The 19320-nt window shown below is 42.4% G+C and overlaps 1 protein-coding gene across 9 annotated transcripts in view; it reads left to right on the plus strand.

Annotated features, from left to right (window-relative positions):
- The window catches only part of abr (ABR activator of RhoGEF and GTPase), a 215462-nt gene extending 196967 nt beyond the window's left edge, over nt 1-18495 (plus strand). For 5 of the 9 annotated variants that reach the window (XM_036937432.2, XM_036937434.2, XM_090192333.1 and 2 more), the window contains 7 exons: nt 12340-12399; nt 12940-13049; nt 13214-13353; nt 14068-14202; nt 14473-14578; nt 16230-16380; nt 16927-18495. In XM_036937432.2, the coding sequence (XP_036793327.1) occupies nt 12340-12399; nt 12940-13049; nt 13214-13353; nt 14068-14202; nt 14473-14578; nt 16230-16380; nt 16927-17016 (792 nt within the window). In that variant the 3' untranslated portion in view covers nt 17017-18495. Of the gene's footprint in view, nt 1-12339; nt 12400-12939; nt 13050-13213; nt 13354-14067; nt 14203-14472; nt 14579-16229; nt 16396-16926 lie in introns of all 9 variants that reach the window. The other 4 variants (XM_036937431.2, XM_036937433.2, XM_090192332.1 and 1 more) reach the window with 1 other exon arrangement.
- The last annotated feature ends 825 nt before the right edge of the window (nt 18496-19320 follow it).

Consider the following 19320-nt stretch of genomic DNA (forward strand, 5'->3'; position numbering starts at 1 on the left):
ACAAAATATCCTCTCAAACACTCAATGGTGTTGCTAAATGCAGCAGGCTAACAAACACTTTCCATCCAAGACCAAGAAGAAAGTCATCAAGGTATTGAAAATGTGTTTGATAATGCAATTGAAAAAGCACTCTTGGGTCATTCTCACAAAACTATAAACAAAAAAAAAATATATATATATATTCTCTTGAATCACTGAGATTAGGATCTCTACTTATCATTTTCATAACTATTATTATGATGTAATGTATAAAATTGACCTAAATGTAATCCGGATGCATTTCAATAATTCGGGCGCAAATGTTCAATGTATTTAAAATAAGACCCTTTGCAGTAAACTAGACATCTTAGTATTCAGAATTATAATAGATTTTAGGAAATGCATCATGGTTTTGTACCTCAATTTGCTACAGACATTTTAAAACTGGTTTCATGAGAATCATCCTTCTATGAGTTAACAGAAGATAAAACAGAGAGACGATGTTGCAACCGCCAATCATAAGAACGTCCTCCTCTCTCTGTCCTCCACTCTGCAGGCTACTGTGAGGCTGCCCTTCATGGGTCCACTCTCTGTAGTGAACAGAACTGAGAACATTAGTGTCCCGGCTGGTGACTAAAGGACAGGTCACGCGCTCTCCTGAACTAAATATACATGTAAATAAATCATCAGTGTTAGTCACACTTGCTGCAGGCAGGAACATGCTGTTGCATAAGCCTCCTCTTTAAGCAGATGCCTTTATGTTGCATGATGTTTATGAAGCTGGATCTTATACTGTATGACTGAGACACACTGCCTTTAGAAGGCTGTGATCGGTTGCTTGGGCTGGTCTATGGCCAATCCCAACTCTCCACCTGCTGAGAAGCATACTGGTTGGCTCAAACCAGGAAGTCTTGCCAGGATGCTCATGGCAACCGGAGTCATGGAGGCCTTCTCACATGTCAATCATGACATCAGCAGCTGTTTACCGAGGCATCATATTATTACTAAGTAGAGGGATTTGCATAATTACTATATTATGTGTATTTACACTTATGTTAATCTACAGCAAATTTTTGACTCAGAATATCATCTCATATTGCTTTGTTTTTGTTTACAATCATCAAGCCGATAATATAATCTGTTAGCAGAAAAAATGATGAGGGTCTTGTTTTTACAGGACTTATTAAACAATCCCTAGGTTGGTGTTTTTAATCAAATGAAACCCACGGCCCATGCAGTTGAGCTAGCTAGTCACTAATTAAACTGGATGTGAACATTGCTGCTTATTGCTCATTTAAAACAGAACAGTCAGTCACATAATAAATATTTAAATTGTAGTGTCCCAGTGAACAGAAAGTGAAAGGTACAAGGAGAGGAATTAATGAATTCAGCGTATGACAATTCCATACTTCATCATAATTAAGTGCTGCTTTAAATATCGCTGCCAAAATACATTAACATCCCCAATTAATCCAACAATGGATTAATGAAAGATTATGGAGAGTGTCTGTATAATCAGAGTGCACACGTTTCTTCCCTGATGTCATTGTCAATTTACAACATTGTCATGTTGTGAAACATAGCAGTGCTTTTAAAGTTCCACATACATGATGTATGTATTGTATGTACAGCGCCTTCAGAGAGTATGTTATTAGGATCCCCATTTTGCTGTTGCAAAATCAGCAGCTACTCTTCCTGGGTCCCACACAAAACATGAAACATGACACAATACAGAACATTCATAGACCAGAACAGCTCAAGGACAGCACTACATTGTTTTTAGAAAGGTACATGTAGGCTACATATCAATGCATACACACAAATGTAGTGCCGTAAGGTGTTGCTTTATTCATTTTTTGAAACCAGGTTTGCTGTTTATTTGAGCAATATGAGATGGAACAGAGTTCCATGCAATAATGGCTCTATATAATACTGTATGCTTTATTGAATTTGTTCTGGATTTGGGGACTGTGAAAAGACCCCTGGTGGCATGTTTGGTGGGGGTAAGTGTGTGTGTCAGAGCTGTGTGTAAGTTGACTATACAAACCATTTGGGATTTTCAACACATGAATGTTTCTTAGAAAAAGAAGAAGTGATGCAGTCAGTCTCTCCTCAACTCTTAGCCAAGAGAGAATGGCATGCATAGTATTTATATCAGCCCTTTGATTACAATGAAGAGCAGGACGTGCCACTCTGTTCTGGGCCAGCTACAACTTAGCTAGATCTTTCCTTGCAGCACTGGAGTGTGGTGTCGAAAAAGCAGAGCATCTCTTTATTACGGGCAGAACTCTCCCCATCTTTACAACCATTGAATCTATGTTTTGACCATGACAGTTTACAATCTAAGGTAATGCCAAGTAATTTAGTTTACTCAACTTGTTCAACAGCCACATCATTCATTACCAGATTCAGCTGAGGCCTAGAACTTAGGAAATGATCTGTACCATATACAATGCTCGTAGTTTTGGAGATGTTCAGGACCAGTTTATTTCTGGCCACCCATTCCAAAACAGACTGCAACTCTTTAAGGGTTTCAGTGACTTCATTAGCTGTGGTTGCTGATGCATATATGGTTGAATCATCAGCATACTTTGACACATGCTTTATTTAATGCCGGTGGCAGGTCATTGGTAAAAATAGAAAAGAGTAGAGGGCCTAGAGAGCTGCCCTGCAGTACACCACACTTTACATGTTTGATATTATAGAAGCTTCCATTAAACAAAACCCTTTGAGTTTTTTTCAACAACAGGATATGGTCAATAATATCAAAGGCTGCGTTGAAATTTAACAGTACATCTTCCACAATATTCTTATCAATTTCTTTCAACCAATCCTCAGTCATTTGCTTCAGTGCAGAATATGTTGTGTGCCCTTCTCTATAAGCATGCTGAAAGTCTGTTGTTAATTTGTTTACAGAGATTATAGGCCTGCTGTTAGAACCAGTAAAGGCTGCTTTACCAGTCTTGGGTAGCTGAATTACTCTGGCTTCTCTCCAGGCCTGAGAACAGACTTTCCTCTAGACTTAGATTAAAGCTATAGGAGTGGCTATAGTGTCAGCTACCATCCTCAGTAGCTTTCCATCGAAGTTGTCAATGCCAGTTTGTCATTATACATTTTTCCACGCCTACACTAACTTTACAAAATTCAAACTTGCAATGGTTTTCTTTCATTATTTGTTTTTTATGTTTGAATACAGTGGCTCACTGTTCATTGTTGTCATTTACTTCCTAAGTTTGCCAGCTTTGCCAATGAAGTAATCATTAAAATAAAATATGAAAGATGGAGTTTTTTTCCCATCATTCTTTATATCATTGATCTTGCCTTCATAATACGGGTTCTTCTGTTTTTTGTTGAGTTTGGTGACATCATTTTTTAATTTGCTGTAAGTCAACCAGTCAGATGCGCAGCCAGACTTATTAGCCACTCCTTTAGCCCCATCTCTTTCAACCATACTGTTCTTCAATTCCTCATCAATCCATGGAGCCTTAACAGTTCTAACAGTCAGTTTCTTAACAGGTTCATGTTTATCAATAATTGTAAGAAGCAATTTCATAAATTCATCAAGTGCAGCGTCTGGATGCTCCGCATTAATCACATCAGACCAACAAATATTTTTAACATAAGTCACAGCAAAGTATTTTGTATGATCTCTTATACACTATTTTAGGCCCAGCTGTTTGAACAAAGGTCTACAGTATTAGTAAAAAAGTGATTGATACATGTGGATGATCTTGTTCCTGTAGTGTTTGTAAACACCCTGGTAGGTTGATTAATAACCCGAACCAGATTACAGGCACTGGTTACAGTAAGAAGTTTCCTCTTGACAGCTTGATGAAAAGCCGCCAATATTCAGGTCCCCAAGAAAGTAGACCTCTCTGTTTGCATCACATGCACTATCAAACATTTCACACACATTATTTAGATACTGACTTGGTGGCCTATAGCAACACCCCAAAATAAAAGGCTTTAAGTAAGGTGGTGAACAGCAATCTGCAAGTTTTTGTATAGATTTTCAATGGGATTCATGCCTGCGATTTGCCTGAGCCACTCATGGACATTCACATTCTTGTTCTGAAGCCGTTCTAGCGTTACTTTGGCTGTATGCTTGGAGTCATTGTCCTGATGGAACGTAAATATTTTCTCCAGTCTGTCGTTTGCACTCTGAATCAGGATCTCAAGGATTGCCTGTATTTAGCTCAATTAATTGTTTCCTCAATTCTTACCAGTCTCCCAGTCCCTGCCTCTGAAAAGCATCCCCATAGCATGATGCTGCCTCCACCATGCTTCACGGTAGGGATGGTGCTAGACGGGTGATGAGCTGTGCCTGTTTTTCTCCAGACATAGCGCTTTGCATTCAGACCACAGAATCTTTTGCCTTATGGTTGTAGTCTTTCATGTGCCTTTTTGCAAACTCCAGACGTGCTGTCATGTGCCTTTTTCTCTGGAGTGGCTTCCGTCTGGTCACTCTACCATAAACCCAGATTGGTGAAGACTGTTGTCCTTCTGGCAGGTTCTCCCATCTCAGCCAAGGAACTCTGTAGTTGTGTCAGAATGGTCATTGGGTTCTTGGTTACCTCCCTGACTAAGGTCCTTCTTGCCCGGTTGCTCAGTTTGGTCAGTTACACAGTCTGTGTAGTTCCATATTTTTTTCAATTTACCAATGATGTAGAACACTGCTCTTGGAAATGTTCAACACTCTGGAAATGGGTTTATACCCTTTCCCAGATATGCCTCATCACAATTATATCTCTGAGATCTACAGACAGTTCCTTGGACTTCATGGTATAGTTTCTGTCTGACATGCACTGTCAACTGTGGGACCTTAAATAGATAGGTGTGTTTATTTCTAAATCATGTCCAAATAATTAAATAGGCCACAGGTGGATTCCAATCAAGTTGTAGCAACATCTCAAGGATGATTAAAGGAAATTGGATGCACCTGAGCTCAGTTTGGAGTGGCATAGCAAAGGGGTGTGAATACTTATTTAAATGGTTTTCTGGATTTAATTTTCAATACATTTGTAAACATTTCAAAGAACATGTTTTTACTTTGTCATTATGGGGTATTTTGTGTAGATGTGTGATACATTTTTTGGGGAATTCAGGCTGTAATACAACAAAATGTGGAATAAGTCAAGGGGTATGAAGGAGTATACTTTCTGAAGGCATTGTATGTATACAGTTGAAGTTGGAAGTTTACATACATGTAGGTTGGAGTCATTAAAACACATTTTTCAACCACTCCACAAATTCCTTGTTAACATACTATAGTTTTGGCAAGTCTATTAGGACATCTACCTTGTGCATGACACAAGTAATTTTTTTCAACACTTGTTTACAGACAGGTTATTTCATTTATAATTCACTGTATCACAATTCCAGTCGGTCAGAAGTTTACATACACTATGTTGACTGTGCCTTTAAACAGCTTGGAAAATTCCAGAAAATGATGTCATGGCTTTAGAATGACTTAATTTGAGTCAATTGGAGGTGTACCTGTGGATGTATTTCAAGGCCTACCTTCAAGCTTGGTGCCTCTTTGCTTGACATCATGGGAAAATCAAAAGAAATCAGCCAAGACCTAGAGTGGACTACCACTCTAGTCTGGTTCATCCTTGGGAGCAATTTCCAAACGCCTGAAGATACCACGTTCATCTGTACAAACAATAGTATGCAAGTATTGACACCATGGGACCACGCAGCCGTTATACCGCTCAGGAAGGAGACGCGTTCTGTCTCCTAGAGATGTGCACTTTCCGCACCAAAGTACGCTCATCAATCCCAGAACAACAGCAAAGGACCCTGTGAAGATGCTGGAGGGAAAATGTACAAAAGTATCTATATCCACAGTAAAACGAGTCCTATATCGACATAACCTGAAAGGCCACTCAGCAAGGAAGAAGCCACTGGTCCAAAACCGCCAAAAAAAAGCAGACTACGGTTTTCAACTGCACATGGGGACAAAGATCGTACCTTTTGAAGAAATGTCCTCTGGTCTGATGAAACAAAAATAGAACTGTTTGGCCATAATGACCATCGTTATGTTTGGGGGGGAAAGGGGGAGGCTTGCAAGCCGAAGAACACCATCCCAACCGTGAAGCATGGGGGTGGCAGCATCATGCTGTGGGGTTACTTTGTTGCAGGAGGAACTGGTGCACTTCACAAAATAGATGGCTTCATGAGGCAGGAAAATTATGTGGATATATTGAAGCAGCATCTCAAGACATCAGTCAGGAAGTTGAAGCTTGGTCGCAAATGGGTCTTCCAAATGGACAATGACCCCAAGCATACTTCCAAAGTTGTGGCAAAATGGCTCAAGGACAACAAAGTCAAGGTATTGGAGTGGCCATCACAAAGCCCTGACCTCAATCCTATAGAAAATCTGTGGGCAGAACTGAAAAGCGTGTGCGAGCGAAGAGGCCCACAAACCTGACTCAGTTACACCATCTCTGTCAGGAGGAATGGGCCGAAATTCACCCAACTTATTGTGGGAAGCTTTTGGAAGGCTACCCAAAACGTTTGACCCAAGGTAAAAATTTAAAGGCAGTGCTACCAAATACTAATTGAGTGTATGTAAACTTCTGACCCACTGGGAATGTGATGAAAGAAATAAAAGCTGAAATAAATCATTCTCTCTACTATTATTCTGACATTTCACATTCTTAAAATAAAGTGGTGATCCTAACTGACCTAAGACAGGGAATTTTTACTATGATTAAATGTCAGGAATTGTGAAAACTGAGTTTAAATGTACTTGGCTAAGGTGTATGTAGTCTTTCGACTTCAACTGTATGTACCATCTACAGTTGTTTTTCTTACTCAAAAGACCCATGACTGTTTCGCATGCATCATTCACAAACCAGTTTCTTTCACCAAACTCCCCAACCTAGATCTGTCATTTTATGTCCTATGTTAGAAGCAGGTAACCGGTTGATGGAGATGGAGACTGCCATGTGTTGTAGATACAGTATACTCTGGAGAGTTATCTAGAATGGAAACCTCTCCAGAGGGACCTCAGCATCTGTTTGTCTACCTACTTCAGTCCTGCCTGGTCTGTGCTTTGTCCCCCATAGGCAACAGCAGTGGGATGAGTAGAAGGGCATCTCATCATACGCCAAGTACAGTATGTGTGTGTATAGTTTGTTGTGTTTCCCTGCATATGTAAATGTTTGATGTATACTCAGTGGATGCGCATAAATTTGTGGCAGCCACTGTTCACTGACCTATTCTATACCATGTGAAGAAGCACATTGCAGATAAGTGGTGACCTCACAGTAACCTGAGTTGGCTCTCCTCCTGCCTTATCTTCTCATCCACTCACTTTCCATCAATAATTATTTCCCCCCTCTCGGTTGCCATAGTAACACAGTGTGCGTGGGTGCTTGTGTAGAGGCGCTGGTATTGGCAGTGGAATGGCCTTAATGAAGAGCTCAGTGTAATGTGGCACCGTCATAGGATGCCACCTTTCCATCAAGTCAGTTCGTCAAATTTCTGCCCTGCTAGAGCTGCCCCGGTCAACTGTAAGTGTTGTTATTGTAAAGTGGAAACGTCTAGGAGCAACAACTGCTCAGCTGAGCACTGTTAGACCACACAAGCTCACAGAACAGGATCGCAGAGTGCTGAATGTCTCTCCTCGGTTGGAACACTCACTACAGAGATCCAAACTGCCTCTGGAAGCAACGTCAGCCCAAGAACTGTTCGTCGGGAGCTTCATGAAATGGCTTTCCATGGCTGAGTAGCCGCACACAAGCCTAAGATCACCATGGACAATGGCAAGTGTTGGCTGGAATGGTGTAAAGCTCACCACCATTGGACTCTGAAGCAGTGGAAAGGCGTTCTCTGGACTGATGAATCATGCTTCACCATCTGGCAGTCTGACGGACTAATCTGGGTTAGCTGGATGTCAGGTGAACATTACCTGCCTGAATGCATAGTGCCAAATGTAAAGTTTGGTGGAGGAGGAATAATGGTCTGGGGCTGTTTTTCATGGTTCAGGCCCCTTAGTGCCAGTGATGAGAAATCTAAACTCTACAGCATACAATGACATTCTAGGCGATTCTGTGCTTCCAACTTTGTATCAAAAGTTTGGGGAAGGCCCTTTCCTGTTCAGCATCACAATGCCCGTTCACAATGCGAGGTCCATACAGAAATGGTTTGTCGAGATCAGTGTGGAAGAACTTGACTGGCCTGCACAGAGCCCTGACCTCAACCACATCTAAGAACTTTGGGATAAATTGGAACGCCGTCTGCGTGCCAGGCCTAATCGCCCAACATTAGTGCCCGACCTCACTAATGTGTCATCAATGTGCCAACATCTAGTGGAAAGCCTTCCCAGAAGAGTGGAGGCTGTTATAGCAGCAAAGGAAAGAGTAACTTCATATTAATGCCCATGATTTTGGAATGAGATGTTCGACGAGCAGGTGTCCACATACTTTTGGTCATGTAGCATTACACACACACGCACACACACACACACACACACACACACACACACACACACACACACACACACACACACACACACAGTCTGAGAGTCAGACCTCAGAGCCTAGGGGCTACTCAGAGAACAATGCGTTCCCACCAAACTGAGCATCATGATGGCTAAACGGAACACATCACATTGTTACTCATTCATGCACATACTCACCCTCATGCTTTTTCTGTCATCGCTCTCTCTGGCTCGCTCGCTTTTCTCTCAAAGGCCTGTATTTGACATTTTAAGCACTAATTTGATTCATAGTTTTACCTCTTCTATTTTTATCATGCAGTAGATTCTGTGCCACATGAAAGAAAGATGATTGTACAGTGTATTCAGTGTGGATATGCATTTATACACTATTATCATGTGTTATGATCCACTCCCCAGTCAGTCACAGTGTTTTAGGCAGCACAATGGAGGCTTTGAGTTCTGGAGGAGTGATGAGGTCCTAATTGGAACCATTGTTTGGTTTAGGATGTTTTCTATATACTTTATCCTTCCACCAGCCCTCCTTGTCTTTCTTCTAAGTCTTTCTTTCTTCTACTAACACACGCTACCAATTTGTTTCAGAGGTTCCCAGGAGAGGGAGGTTTTGGCACTGTGATTCATCTCTTGGGATTTGAGGACCCGCCCTCTTTCTTTTTGTGCATGCTTCACCTCATATATTCTTCCCTCTGATTGGTTTCCTGGACTGTCACTCAAGACAACTTTTTTTTCATCATCTCCCTTTGTTTTACCAGCCAGCTGGGCACAACCCCAAGTCACACTGGGGAGATCATTATTTCCATGTCTAAACTTCAAAGCAACATTTTCAAACAACCTTAACCTGTTCCCATCCATCCATCCATCCTCTGTGATAGGATGAGAATATATAGTCTAGAACCGTACTGATTCAGTTGCAGTTTGCACTATAAAATACTACCTTAGCAATGTGGTCTCCCCTTGAACCAGCTCACTTCCCAGGCAAGAAAAATGAAGTTCTTTCTGGAGTTCTTAATAAAGCAGCATAGCATTAGAAGTGAACGGGTGGAGTGATTGAGGGGTCAAGTGGGTGTGTTGACTACACACAGCTCGGCTGCATTAAAGGGTCTTTGTATTTTTATGTAACCCAATTTGACTCCACTTGTAATAATGTCGAGAGCAAGAGATACACTGTATATTGTTTTTAGGGCCTGTTTTGGTGGGCTACATGGTTACAGGAGGCCTCATCAGTCTGTTTGGGCTCCTGCCCAGAAAGACTCCTGGCGCTGGTGTTGTCAGGGTGTTGTGATTATCTCTGCACCCTAATGGTAATAGATGTCTTAATAACTGATACAAAAAAGCTTTTTATTAGGTAATTAATTACACTCCCTAAATGCAAAGTTCTACCCTACTGTAAAGTTACGATAAGGTAAGTGTGCTGGCCTTGCGCTCGCTCAGCAATAAACGATTATGGGGCTTTTAAGACCGACAAGCACATAATCTAGGAAGGTAGTAATGACATAAGTGTAATTGTGATACACAGGGAACTGCTGAATCAGCCAAAAAAAGGCATTAGCTCCTCGCTGTAGAAGTGCTAGACTAGTCAGAGTGGCTCTGGTGTGTGTGTGTATCGAACACACACACACACACACACACACACACACACACACACACACACACACATGTCTCATCATAGATCATGTCAGAGCTCTATTCTCCCAGGGCATCATGAGAAAAAGGCCAGCTCTGCCTGAGAACAGTGAAGAGGGTGAGCCAGACATCAGCCATAGCTGCTGCTTACCCCTAGAGACAGCCAAACGTACACTACCGTTCAAAAGTTTGGAGTCACATGTGTATCACATTTACCTCATTTCACTATGAATCACATTGATTGAGATGAAAATACAGCACACAAGAAAGCCCCCTTTCGCAAAATAAATCCGGTCATTACAATATGCTAACACAATGGAAGTACTGCGGATGCCCTTTCTGTTCGCTACCATTGTATTGCTATGCTCGGTTTCATCTTGTTCCTGTTAGTTCTTGTAAGTCGAACTGTCATCTGGTTGTGGGCCAGGTTCTCTTTACCGCTGCTGAAATGCTTGAGGGTCGAGACAAGGCGGAGTGTCCATTGGGAAAGGGAGACAGGGCCAGGGGTTGTGCTTTTTCCCATTTTATAGTATCGTTCAAAAGTTTGGGGTCACTTAGAAATGTCCTTGTTTTTGAAAGAAAAACTATTTTCTGTCCATTAAAATGACATAAAATTGATCAGAAATACAGTGTAGACATTGTTAATGTTGTCAATTACTATTGTAGCTGGAAACAGCTGATTAAAAAATGAAAAAATTGAATATCTACATAGACGTACAGAGGCCCATTATCAGCAACCATCACGCCTGTGTTCCATGGCACGTTGTGTTAGCTAATCCATGTTTATCGACTGCCCCCTCTCATTGAAGCCACTGACATTCAATGCCGACCGCAGTACTGAAGGCATTGTTAGCAGAAAACAGGATCCCCCATTATAGTCATATAAATAAATAAAAAATGCCAAAGACAATCATGGTACCAATAACAGCTTCTAATACACAGATGTGTCCTTGAACCGATTATTTTAAAATCGTACACAGACTAAGTTATAGGGATAGTTCCGCTGCTAATGGCAATCTGCAATACCCCGGTCAGCCTTTAACTTGTTACTCAATGATAGGAGGCAGCACTGAGCTAGCCTGTAACATCACTTCCTGGAATAGCTCATACTGCTGATGTTATGTCTCCATGAGACGGCATCTTACCAGATTTTATTTGGCTTCAATACACTATTCGTATTCACAAAGGGATGCATGGTGTCACGTGATCATTGGCTTTGCCATTTCATATATACAGTAATTTGTTTTAATGCAGAGATAATCCATTTCGTTAGGTAGGGACAGACCCACACACAGCCCTCAGTCTGGCTAGACGGCAGAGGCTCCTCTCAGTCTAAACACACACATACTCACACATTACCCAGCGTGCACCACTGCTCCATCCACACAGGGGGTAAAGCCCATTTAACTTTATCAGATGTCAGCGTCCTGGAAATTAAATGACAAGAAAAAATAAAGTTCCCAGGGATGTTTTGTAATTTAAATATAGACAGGCTTGTCTGTGAATTTTCATCAAGGACGCAAACGGAAAACTGGATATTTTTCCTCCACAAACAGCAGCAGTGAGAAAATAGCCCTGCTCCTCCTCTGGCCCATGCTGAGAGGAGAGGCTCGTCTCGGGTCGGAAAACAAACTGTAACGTGCCCTTGTTGTTCTCTTGGCTGGACTTTAAAGGAGCTCCTCAGAGCCTCACCAAAGCATGACGGGAGGGAGACATCTGGAGTAGGTGTTAGAGAGGGAGGGAACAGAAGTGTTTGTGTCCTAATAAACATACAACTTCCTCCAGTGCAGTGAACTCTAGGTAGGCAGAGGTCCAGATCACTGAGACCTAGCGAGGTACTGGGGGTGTAGTGACAAGTAGAACACAAAACATAGGCGAGAATGTAACATTGATGTCTTGGTGACTATAGGAGCGAAACAGTGTTTGTTTCCTAATAAACATACTTTTCCCTCCAGTGCAGTGAACCCGGAGTACTCAGAGAGCTGGCTAGGTACAGAGTTGTAGTGACAGATGACTTTAGCAGTAATAGAACACAGGTACCAGAAAGAAGGCTTTAGTGACTCTACTAGGGTGCAGTCTTATATATGATATACAGAGTGTGTTCTGTGAAGGTCCATGTGATTGTGTCCATAATACGTGTATTTGAACACTCACTGCTCTTGTCATACCTTCTCTGTCTCCTATGAGGCCATGCAGTGATGTGGCTTGTGTAGAAACTATAACGAAGGAAACTCAAACATAACTCTGCTCTCTTTCTCTGTGTATTTCAGCTGGACCCCCAGACGGTTCAGTCTAAGAACTGGCACATGGACGTCATAGAGATGAACGGGGTAAGGGACATTTGGGACCAGTTCCCCCGGGACCGAGATGAAGCCTATTCTTGGACTAAGCTCTTTCAATGTTGAATCTCCACAGAACATGCTTTTTAGTATAGGACTCGGATTACACTGCGTCTGGAAAACCAGCCAGTTCTGATACTGTCAGTCATTTACACATCTCAACACTGTTAATAGAAGATGACTATTGTTAGGGATTGGTGTGTGGATATTGTAACGAAGCTTGTTGTTACAGTTGACCAGGGCCATGCAACGTTATCTTTACTAGCTTGGCCAACTCTCTGATTGCTCCGGAACACAGTGTTTTTAAACAGCCGTAAAGTTTAAACATCTAACAACACTGGATTCACTTACACTCCTGGATGCTGTGTAATGATCAGAAGAAAGCACTTGGAAGCTGTGTATTTTAAACTAGTGACTGCAGATCAGCTATGCAGCTAAAAGCTGGTGCAATGTTTGCTGTTCATGGTCCCTGTCAAATAAACCACTAAATATGCAGCTTGTTTGACGCGTTGTATGTGTCGTCTCCCACAGATCAAAGTGGAGTTCTCCATGAAGTTTACGAGTCGGGACTTGAGTCTGAAGAGAACGCCCTCCAAAAAACAGAGTGGGGTGTTCGGGGTCAAAATCAGTGTGGTGACAAAGTAAGCCATGTTGATATGTTGTATTCAAACATACCTGCAACAACATGAGAAATCTTTCTGCTCAGTTTATTACACTTCTAGCATCAGCATCACATTGTTGACTGTAATCTAATTACAGTCATAGTACTGCAATATCAGTCCTGAAGAATATTGTCACCCAACAGGCGCGAGCGCTCCAAGGTGCCTTACATAGTCCGGCAGTGCATTGAAGAGGTGGAGAAGAGGGGGATCGATGAGGTGGGAATCTACAGGATCTCCGGGGTGGCCACCGACATCCAGGCCCTCAAAGCAGCATTCGACACCAGTAAGAAACGCTCATACTGAGACTACTTCAAAGCACACCTCAGTCTTCATCAACAGACACAGCATTTTCTTCCTGGCCATGGCATCTGACCAGGGATAACTATTGGCCCTATATATAAACTATAACCAGGGCCATGAGTATTTCCTGGTCAAGTCACTTTATCAGGAATAACTCCAGACCCAACATTATCAACACAAGCCTCCCTCTGTGAGCTGTCCTGTCCTTCCACTCTGTTGTACTGTGGGCCGGGGTCAGACTACCAGGTCCATGGCAGAGGGGCTTCAGCCTGGCTATAAACAGAGAGAGTTGTGGGAATGGACAGGAAGAACACAGGTCTGACGAGCCGCAGCTGTCAGCTGTGTGTTGTCCTCCCTGGGAGTCCCACATCCAGGTTGTGTCCCATATTGCCACCCTATTCCCTATATAGTGCTCTACTTTTGACCAGGGCCTACTATGTAGGGCATAGGGTGCCATTTGGGACACATCCTCAGTCACAGCCCCTAGACCAAACCAAATGCTAACCTCCTCAGCATCTCTCTGCTGTTTTCATGTCTCACTGAGCTGAGATCTCCGGTTGTTTGGGTTATAGAGTGTGGTTTCTTGTTATGTCATGTCTGGAAATGAACTAGTTGTTTGGTTGGGATGATACACTTCCCTTATCTGTTTTATCCCCCTCTCTCTATATATTTATATCTATCTCTCTCCCCTTCAAAGATAGCAAAGACATCCTGGTGATGTTGAGTGACATGGACATCAATGCCATCGCGGGAACGTTGAAGCTGTACTTCCGTGAGCTGCCAGAGCCCCTGCTCACTGACCGCCTGTACCCAGCCTTCATGGAGGGCATAGGTACGACCTCTAACAGACCACATACATTCATACATCTCAATGCAATACCATATAAATACATTTATTATGCTGCTCAGTAGTAACAGAGAGAGGGGTGATTCCATTTTTTATTCACAGAAAATGATACATTGACAAGACAACATTGAAAGGATTGTTATTTTTTGCCCTTTAGAGTGGTAATTCTTAACTTATTTTCTTCTCTTTTCCCTCTCCTCCTCCTGTAAACTCCCCATGTATCTTCCTCCTGTATCCGCCTCCTCTTCTCCACAGCTCTGTCGGACCCTGCAGCCAAGGAGAACTGCATGATGCACCTGCTGCGCTCTCTGCCTGACCCTAACCTCATCACCTTCCTCAGCCTGCTGGAGCATCTCAAGAGGTATACACACACGCGCGTACACACACACACACACACACACGTGTACACACAAGGGGCCAGTAACTACTATTGGTGACCGTTTGGGCCAGATTAACAGGCAGCATAATACGTTCAGAGTGGGTTTTGGAGGAGTTCTGGGCAGAATACGGTCCACATGCGAGTGGTTCTTTAAGCCTGCCATAAAACTGTAGTCTGGAGAGCTTCATGAGGTGTGCTACTGTGACCGCACCACACTCATTAGCCACTGACTGACCGCCCCAATAAGAGAAAGGACAGGGGGAAAAGCCAGAGTGTACAGGCCAGACCCTGTGTGGTCAACAGAGCTAACACACACACACACACGTCTATCCCTGGAGAGGAATCAGCATCAGTCTCCACTGGGCCTTTTACGCTAGACCTGTTGTGGTGAAGTTAAGGGGCTCGACCTATGGTCCAGTTGAAGGAAACACATTAAAGTCAATGAAAAATGACTTTACTGCTAAAATGACTTCTCTACTACTATTTTGTCTTTGAAAATAGCTGTGATGGTTTTAGTTGGCCGACCATGTGCTACTTAGTCTCTAAATGCAGTGTAGAACTACATTGGATGACATCATGCCTGTGCCTGTTAAAACTGCCTTCAGTTAGAAGACCATGGTAGAGCAGGGCCCAGCCCAACCACAGACTAGTAACCACTAGCATGGGCAGGAACACTTATGGGTCTCCTCCTATCACTCACATCTGACCTAGAACCAGCTGTCTGTCATCAGCCATAGTAGCAATGGCCTGCGTGGGGACTTATTCATACTCTGAGTAAAGTTAGTTTTCACCACCAGACGTTTAAAAGATCAGGTTTATGTGTTTGTCATAGTTTCCTAACACGGGTCAGACAACATTTGTCTGAGAGTATATTATTGTCATCTAGCTCTACAATGTGAACTAGAGGGAACTAAGACTAACTTTAAATGTGTAGTGCAGCCGTGTCATTTTCAGTTACACATTACTTCACTCTCACGCCTCCTTACAGAAGTTAGTTTTCAGTTAATCCTTGCTGTAAGATTGACACGTTTGAAAAGAACGCTGGGAGCCATGTGTCTCACCAGGGGAGGTGTTTTTATAGTGTGTAAAGCTGCAACAATGTAAAGGGTAGTGAGATCTCAGAAGTTTGCTGGCAGGAAGGTCCATAGAGAGAAATAAGATTTCTACCTATTGGCAGGCCTGAGGTCAGTTCACAGGCCTAGCACTGGGTCAGATTCCACTCTTCTGCACCATGGATACTCTATTATGGTCTGATCCCAGTACAGCTCTCACCCAGCAGTACACTGCAGTCAGTCAACAAGAACGTACACAGACTACTCTCGTAGACACGCTGAGGACACCTGCTGGAAGCTCTGCTGAATTTCAAGTGTGATATGAAAGGCTCTGCTGTTGCTATGGAGAACATTTATATAAGTTACAGCAGATGGTAACTTAGTTCAGACATGGTCCTTGTAGAAGAAACACACACAGAACTCACTGTGCTGTACTGACAGTGATTGCTTCAGAACATGGGTTATCATAGTAACAAGGCCAGACCAGAAAACATGTCGCATGACTAGAAAAATAACTAATACCGATCTGTCCCTGTGGTCACTGTAGTCTGACTGGTCTATCTGTCTGTTTTGTGTTCCAGAGTTGCTGACAATGAGCCCATCAACAAGATGTCCCTCCACAACTTGGGCACAGTGTTTGGCCCCACCCTGCTCAGGCCCTCTGAGTCCGAGGTCACCAAGGGACACATCACCCTGGCCACTGACATCTGGTCACATGACGTCATGGCACAGGTCAGTGTGACTTGGGTGCGTATATCTGTTTGTGTGTGCATGTGCGTTTGCTTATGAGTATGTAAGAGTTAGCCGAGGGGGATGTGTGTGTTCAAACCGTGTCAGTCTGGTTTCCCAGCTGTATTTAGACTATTTGGGAAGCCCCTCCTGGAACTCTGCCCCTTACTGAGAGAGAAACCACTTCCTGTTCACAAATGACTTATTCTAGGCCGTATATAAACAATGACTACTGTAAATCACCATAAAAGCCACAACACTAACAGTAGAATGCCATATTTCATCATTACTGTAAAGACTGAGAGACAGTTGTTTGTGCAGTGGCTTATTAAATCTCCATATGTTTAGTAGATAGATACTCATACAGATACTCAGTTATCATGGAGAGATGCTTACTGTGTCACCTGTCATGTACAGAATGTGTAGGTCACATTCGCCTCTAAGCTCCATATCCCAGTCCTTTTTTGGTTATAACTATGATAATTGGTATTTAAATGAAACACCATTTATATTTGGCTCAATCTCTCTCTTTCTCGCTCCCCATCTCAGGTCCAAGTGTTGCTGTACTACCTGCAGCATCCTCCCATCTCCTTCGCTGAGCTGAAGCGGAACACACTCTACTTTTCCACTGACGTTTAATCTCTTGGGGGTCCGGAGCGAAAGACTCAACAGCAAATCCCCCATACCACCCAGCTCCCTTTTAAAACTGTACAGCCCCCCTAAGACCCACCCAGCCTACTGAGAGATGGAGTCAGACGTGGAGGAAGAGGAGTCACGGTGCTTCCTCTGGATCCCATAGTCACGTCTTCTAGTGTCAGCGGAGATAGAGCAGCGGCCCCTACATTACAGTACATCCATCTGGTGAAGAGCAGGGGTGGAGGGAACAGCATACCTCTCACCTTTGACCCACAATACCCCATCGGACAGCCACCAATATGGGACCTCTCTATCTATCCGTGAGGGTTTAGAGGTCAGGGTCTGGTATGTTACTGGGTCACTGTCGGTTGTTTGGTCTGTTGGGTCCTCCAGAAAGCAGCTCAATGATCCTGAAGCTGGTCTGTTACTTACTCCACCTTCTCTTTTATTTTCTTTCAGAGGCATTCCAAGAAAATGGCATTTACATATTTTATAAATATTATTTGTTCAATAAGTCCTTTGTTTCTCTCTGGCTTTGTGCATGTGACGGAGGAGGGCTGTGTGTTTATGTAGAAGCGTGTATGTATGTGTGTGTGTGTGTGTGTTAAAGCAAAGAGCTGAGGACTGTTTGCGTTTCCAAGCCGCCAGTAAAGTCATGTCAGTGAATGGCCACTGTCACATTTTTTCTCCATGTGTAAAGACTAGAGAGCACAGCCCTCCCTCTGTGTGAGTCTTGGCCAAATTCGCCCTATTTATTATAAATATATATATATTAAGTGTGCCTGTACAGTCCAGGAGCTGGTTTCCCAAAAGTATCTCAAGGCTAAAGTCATCGTTAGAACCATAGCCTTAAGATGCTTTTGGGAAACTGGGCCCAGTGCAACTAGAGAATTGCTCAAAGGAGTCTGTTGTTTGAAGTTTTTTCAAGTAGTGATGGTTTTCAAGTTTCTCATTCACAGCCAATGTTGGCTGAGCTGTACTGAAACACAAAGTGTAAAATCTGACGTTTGATTCTAAACCTCTTTAAAGAAAGAAACATCAATCTGTGAGATGAGGGTTATGGGAAGAAAATCACACACATTTTTGGAACATTTGCTTTTTTCTTGTCAATCCATTGCAAGCCTGTTCCTAGTGTCCAATGGCACCAGTTAATCTATAGGATTATTGTGTAGTTTAATGCCCTTATTGCATGTTCAACTTGTCAATCAAATCAGGCTGGGTAACGAAGGTAGGTTGTCACTGCTAGTTTGCGGCACCGGCAATCTCCTCCCATCAAAGCTGTACAAATCCAACCTTTCTGATATCTAGCCTGTGACATATCTTAAAATAAGCACTGTTAGATGAGTCCTATTTGATATTTTTAATATAAGATTAAAAGAAAATCAAATGTTGTATTTTACTTTGAGTATACTGTATTAACAAGGATAAATGTCGATGTGAACTTTTTTCTTTTTTAGTAAAATTAATAAAAGTCTACCAAAACGATGTTGTCTTGCAGTTTTATTGCAACTAATTCATATTTTAAAACTTTGTATATATTTGGGGGGGGGTTTGGTGCAGCATACTGGACTTTGGGATAGTTGAAAAGTGACTTTCATGTATTGGAATTTTATCAGTGCAGAAAATAAAGTATTCTGAATTTTGTGAGCATGCAGTTACCAAACGAGTCATAAGAATTGAAAAATGAATTCAAAACGGTAGCAATTAGCAGTGGTTTGTGTGTTTGTCTCGGACACACCAAACTCAGTTCATATTATTTACCACAATGAATTAATTTAAAAATATTAAATCTTTGTGCCAGAATGGTGAGCATTCTGGCACAAAAATGTTCACCAAGCATCACCCAGGTGGATGAGGTAAGTTTCCCCTTACTATGTAAAGCGTTGAGTACCTCAGTTGGTAGAAAAGTGCTATATAAATCCAATCTATTTTTATCTGGCAACGCATTACTCTAATCAATTTACACTGGTGACTTACATTTGTTAACTATAAATTGGATGGATTCTGTAAAAATGTACATAACATTGGTCAGTGTCACCACGTTGCTTTTATAGTAAGGCTGTTTGAGTCAGAATGTAGAACATTGACGGTCCGAGCGGATCACTTTAGTCATTGACTAGTCTTTCAAAGTGTGCTGCGTTCCAGTGGTGGAAAAAGTCGCCAATTTTCATACTTGAGTAAAGGTACTGTAAAAGTTAGTCGCCCAGTAAAATCCCAAAAGTTCATGCATTTGCTAAAATATAATTAAGCCTCAACCATATGGCACCATTTTCTTGTTTTTTATTTACGGATAGCGAGGGGCACACT

Source organism: Oncorhynchus mykiss, chromosome 12, assembly GCF_057628025.1.
Source record: "Oncorhynchus mykiss isolate SJ-2025 chromosome 12, ASM5762802v1, whole genome shotgun sequence".
In the NCBI taxonomy this organism is placed as follows: domain Eukaryota; kingdom Metazoa; phylum Chordata; class Actinopteri; order Salmoniformes; family Salmonidae; genus Oncorhynchus; species Oncorhynchus mykiss.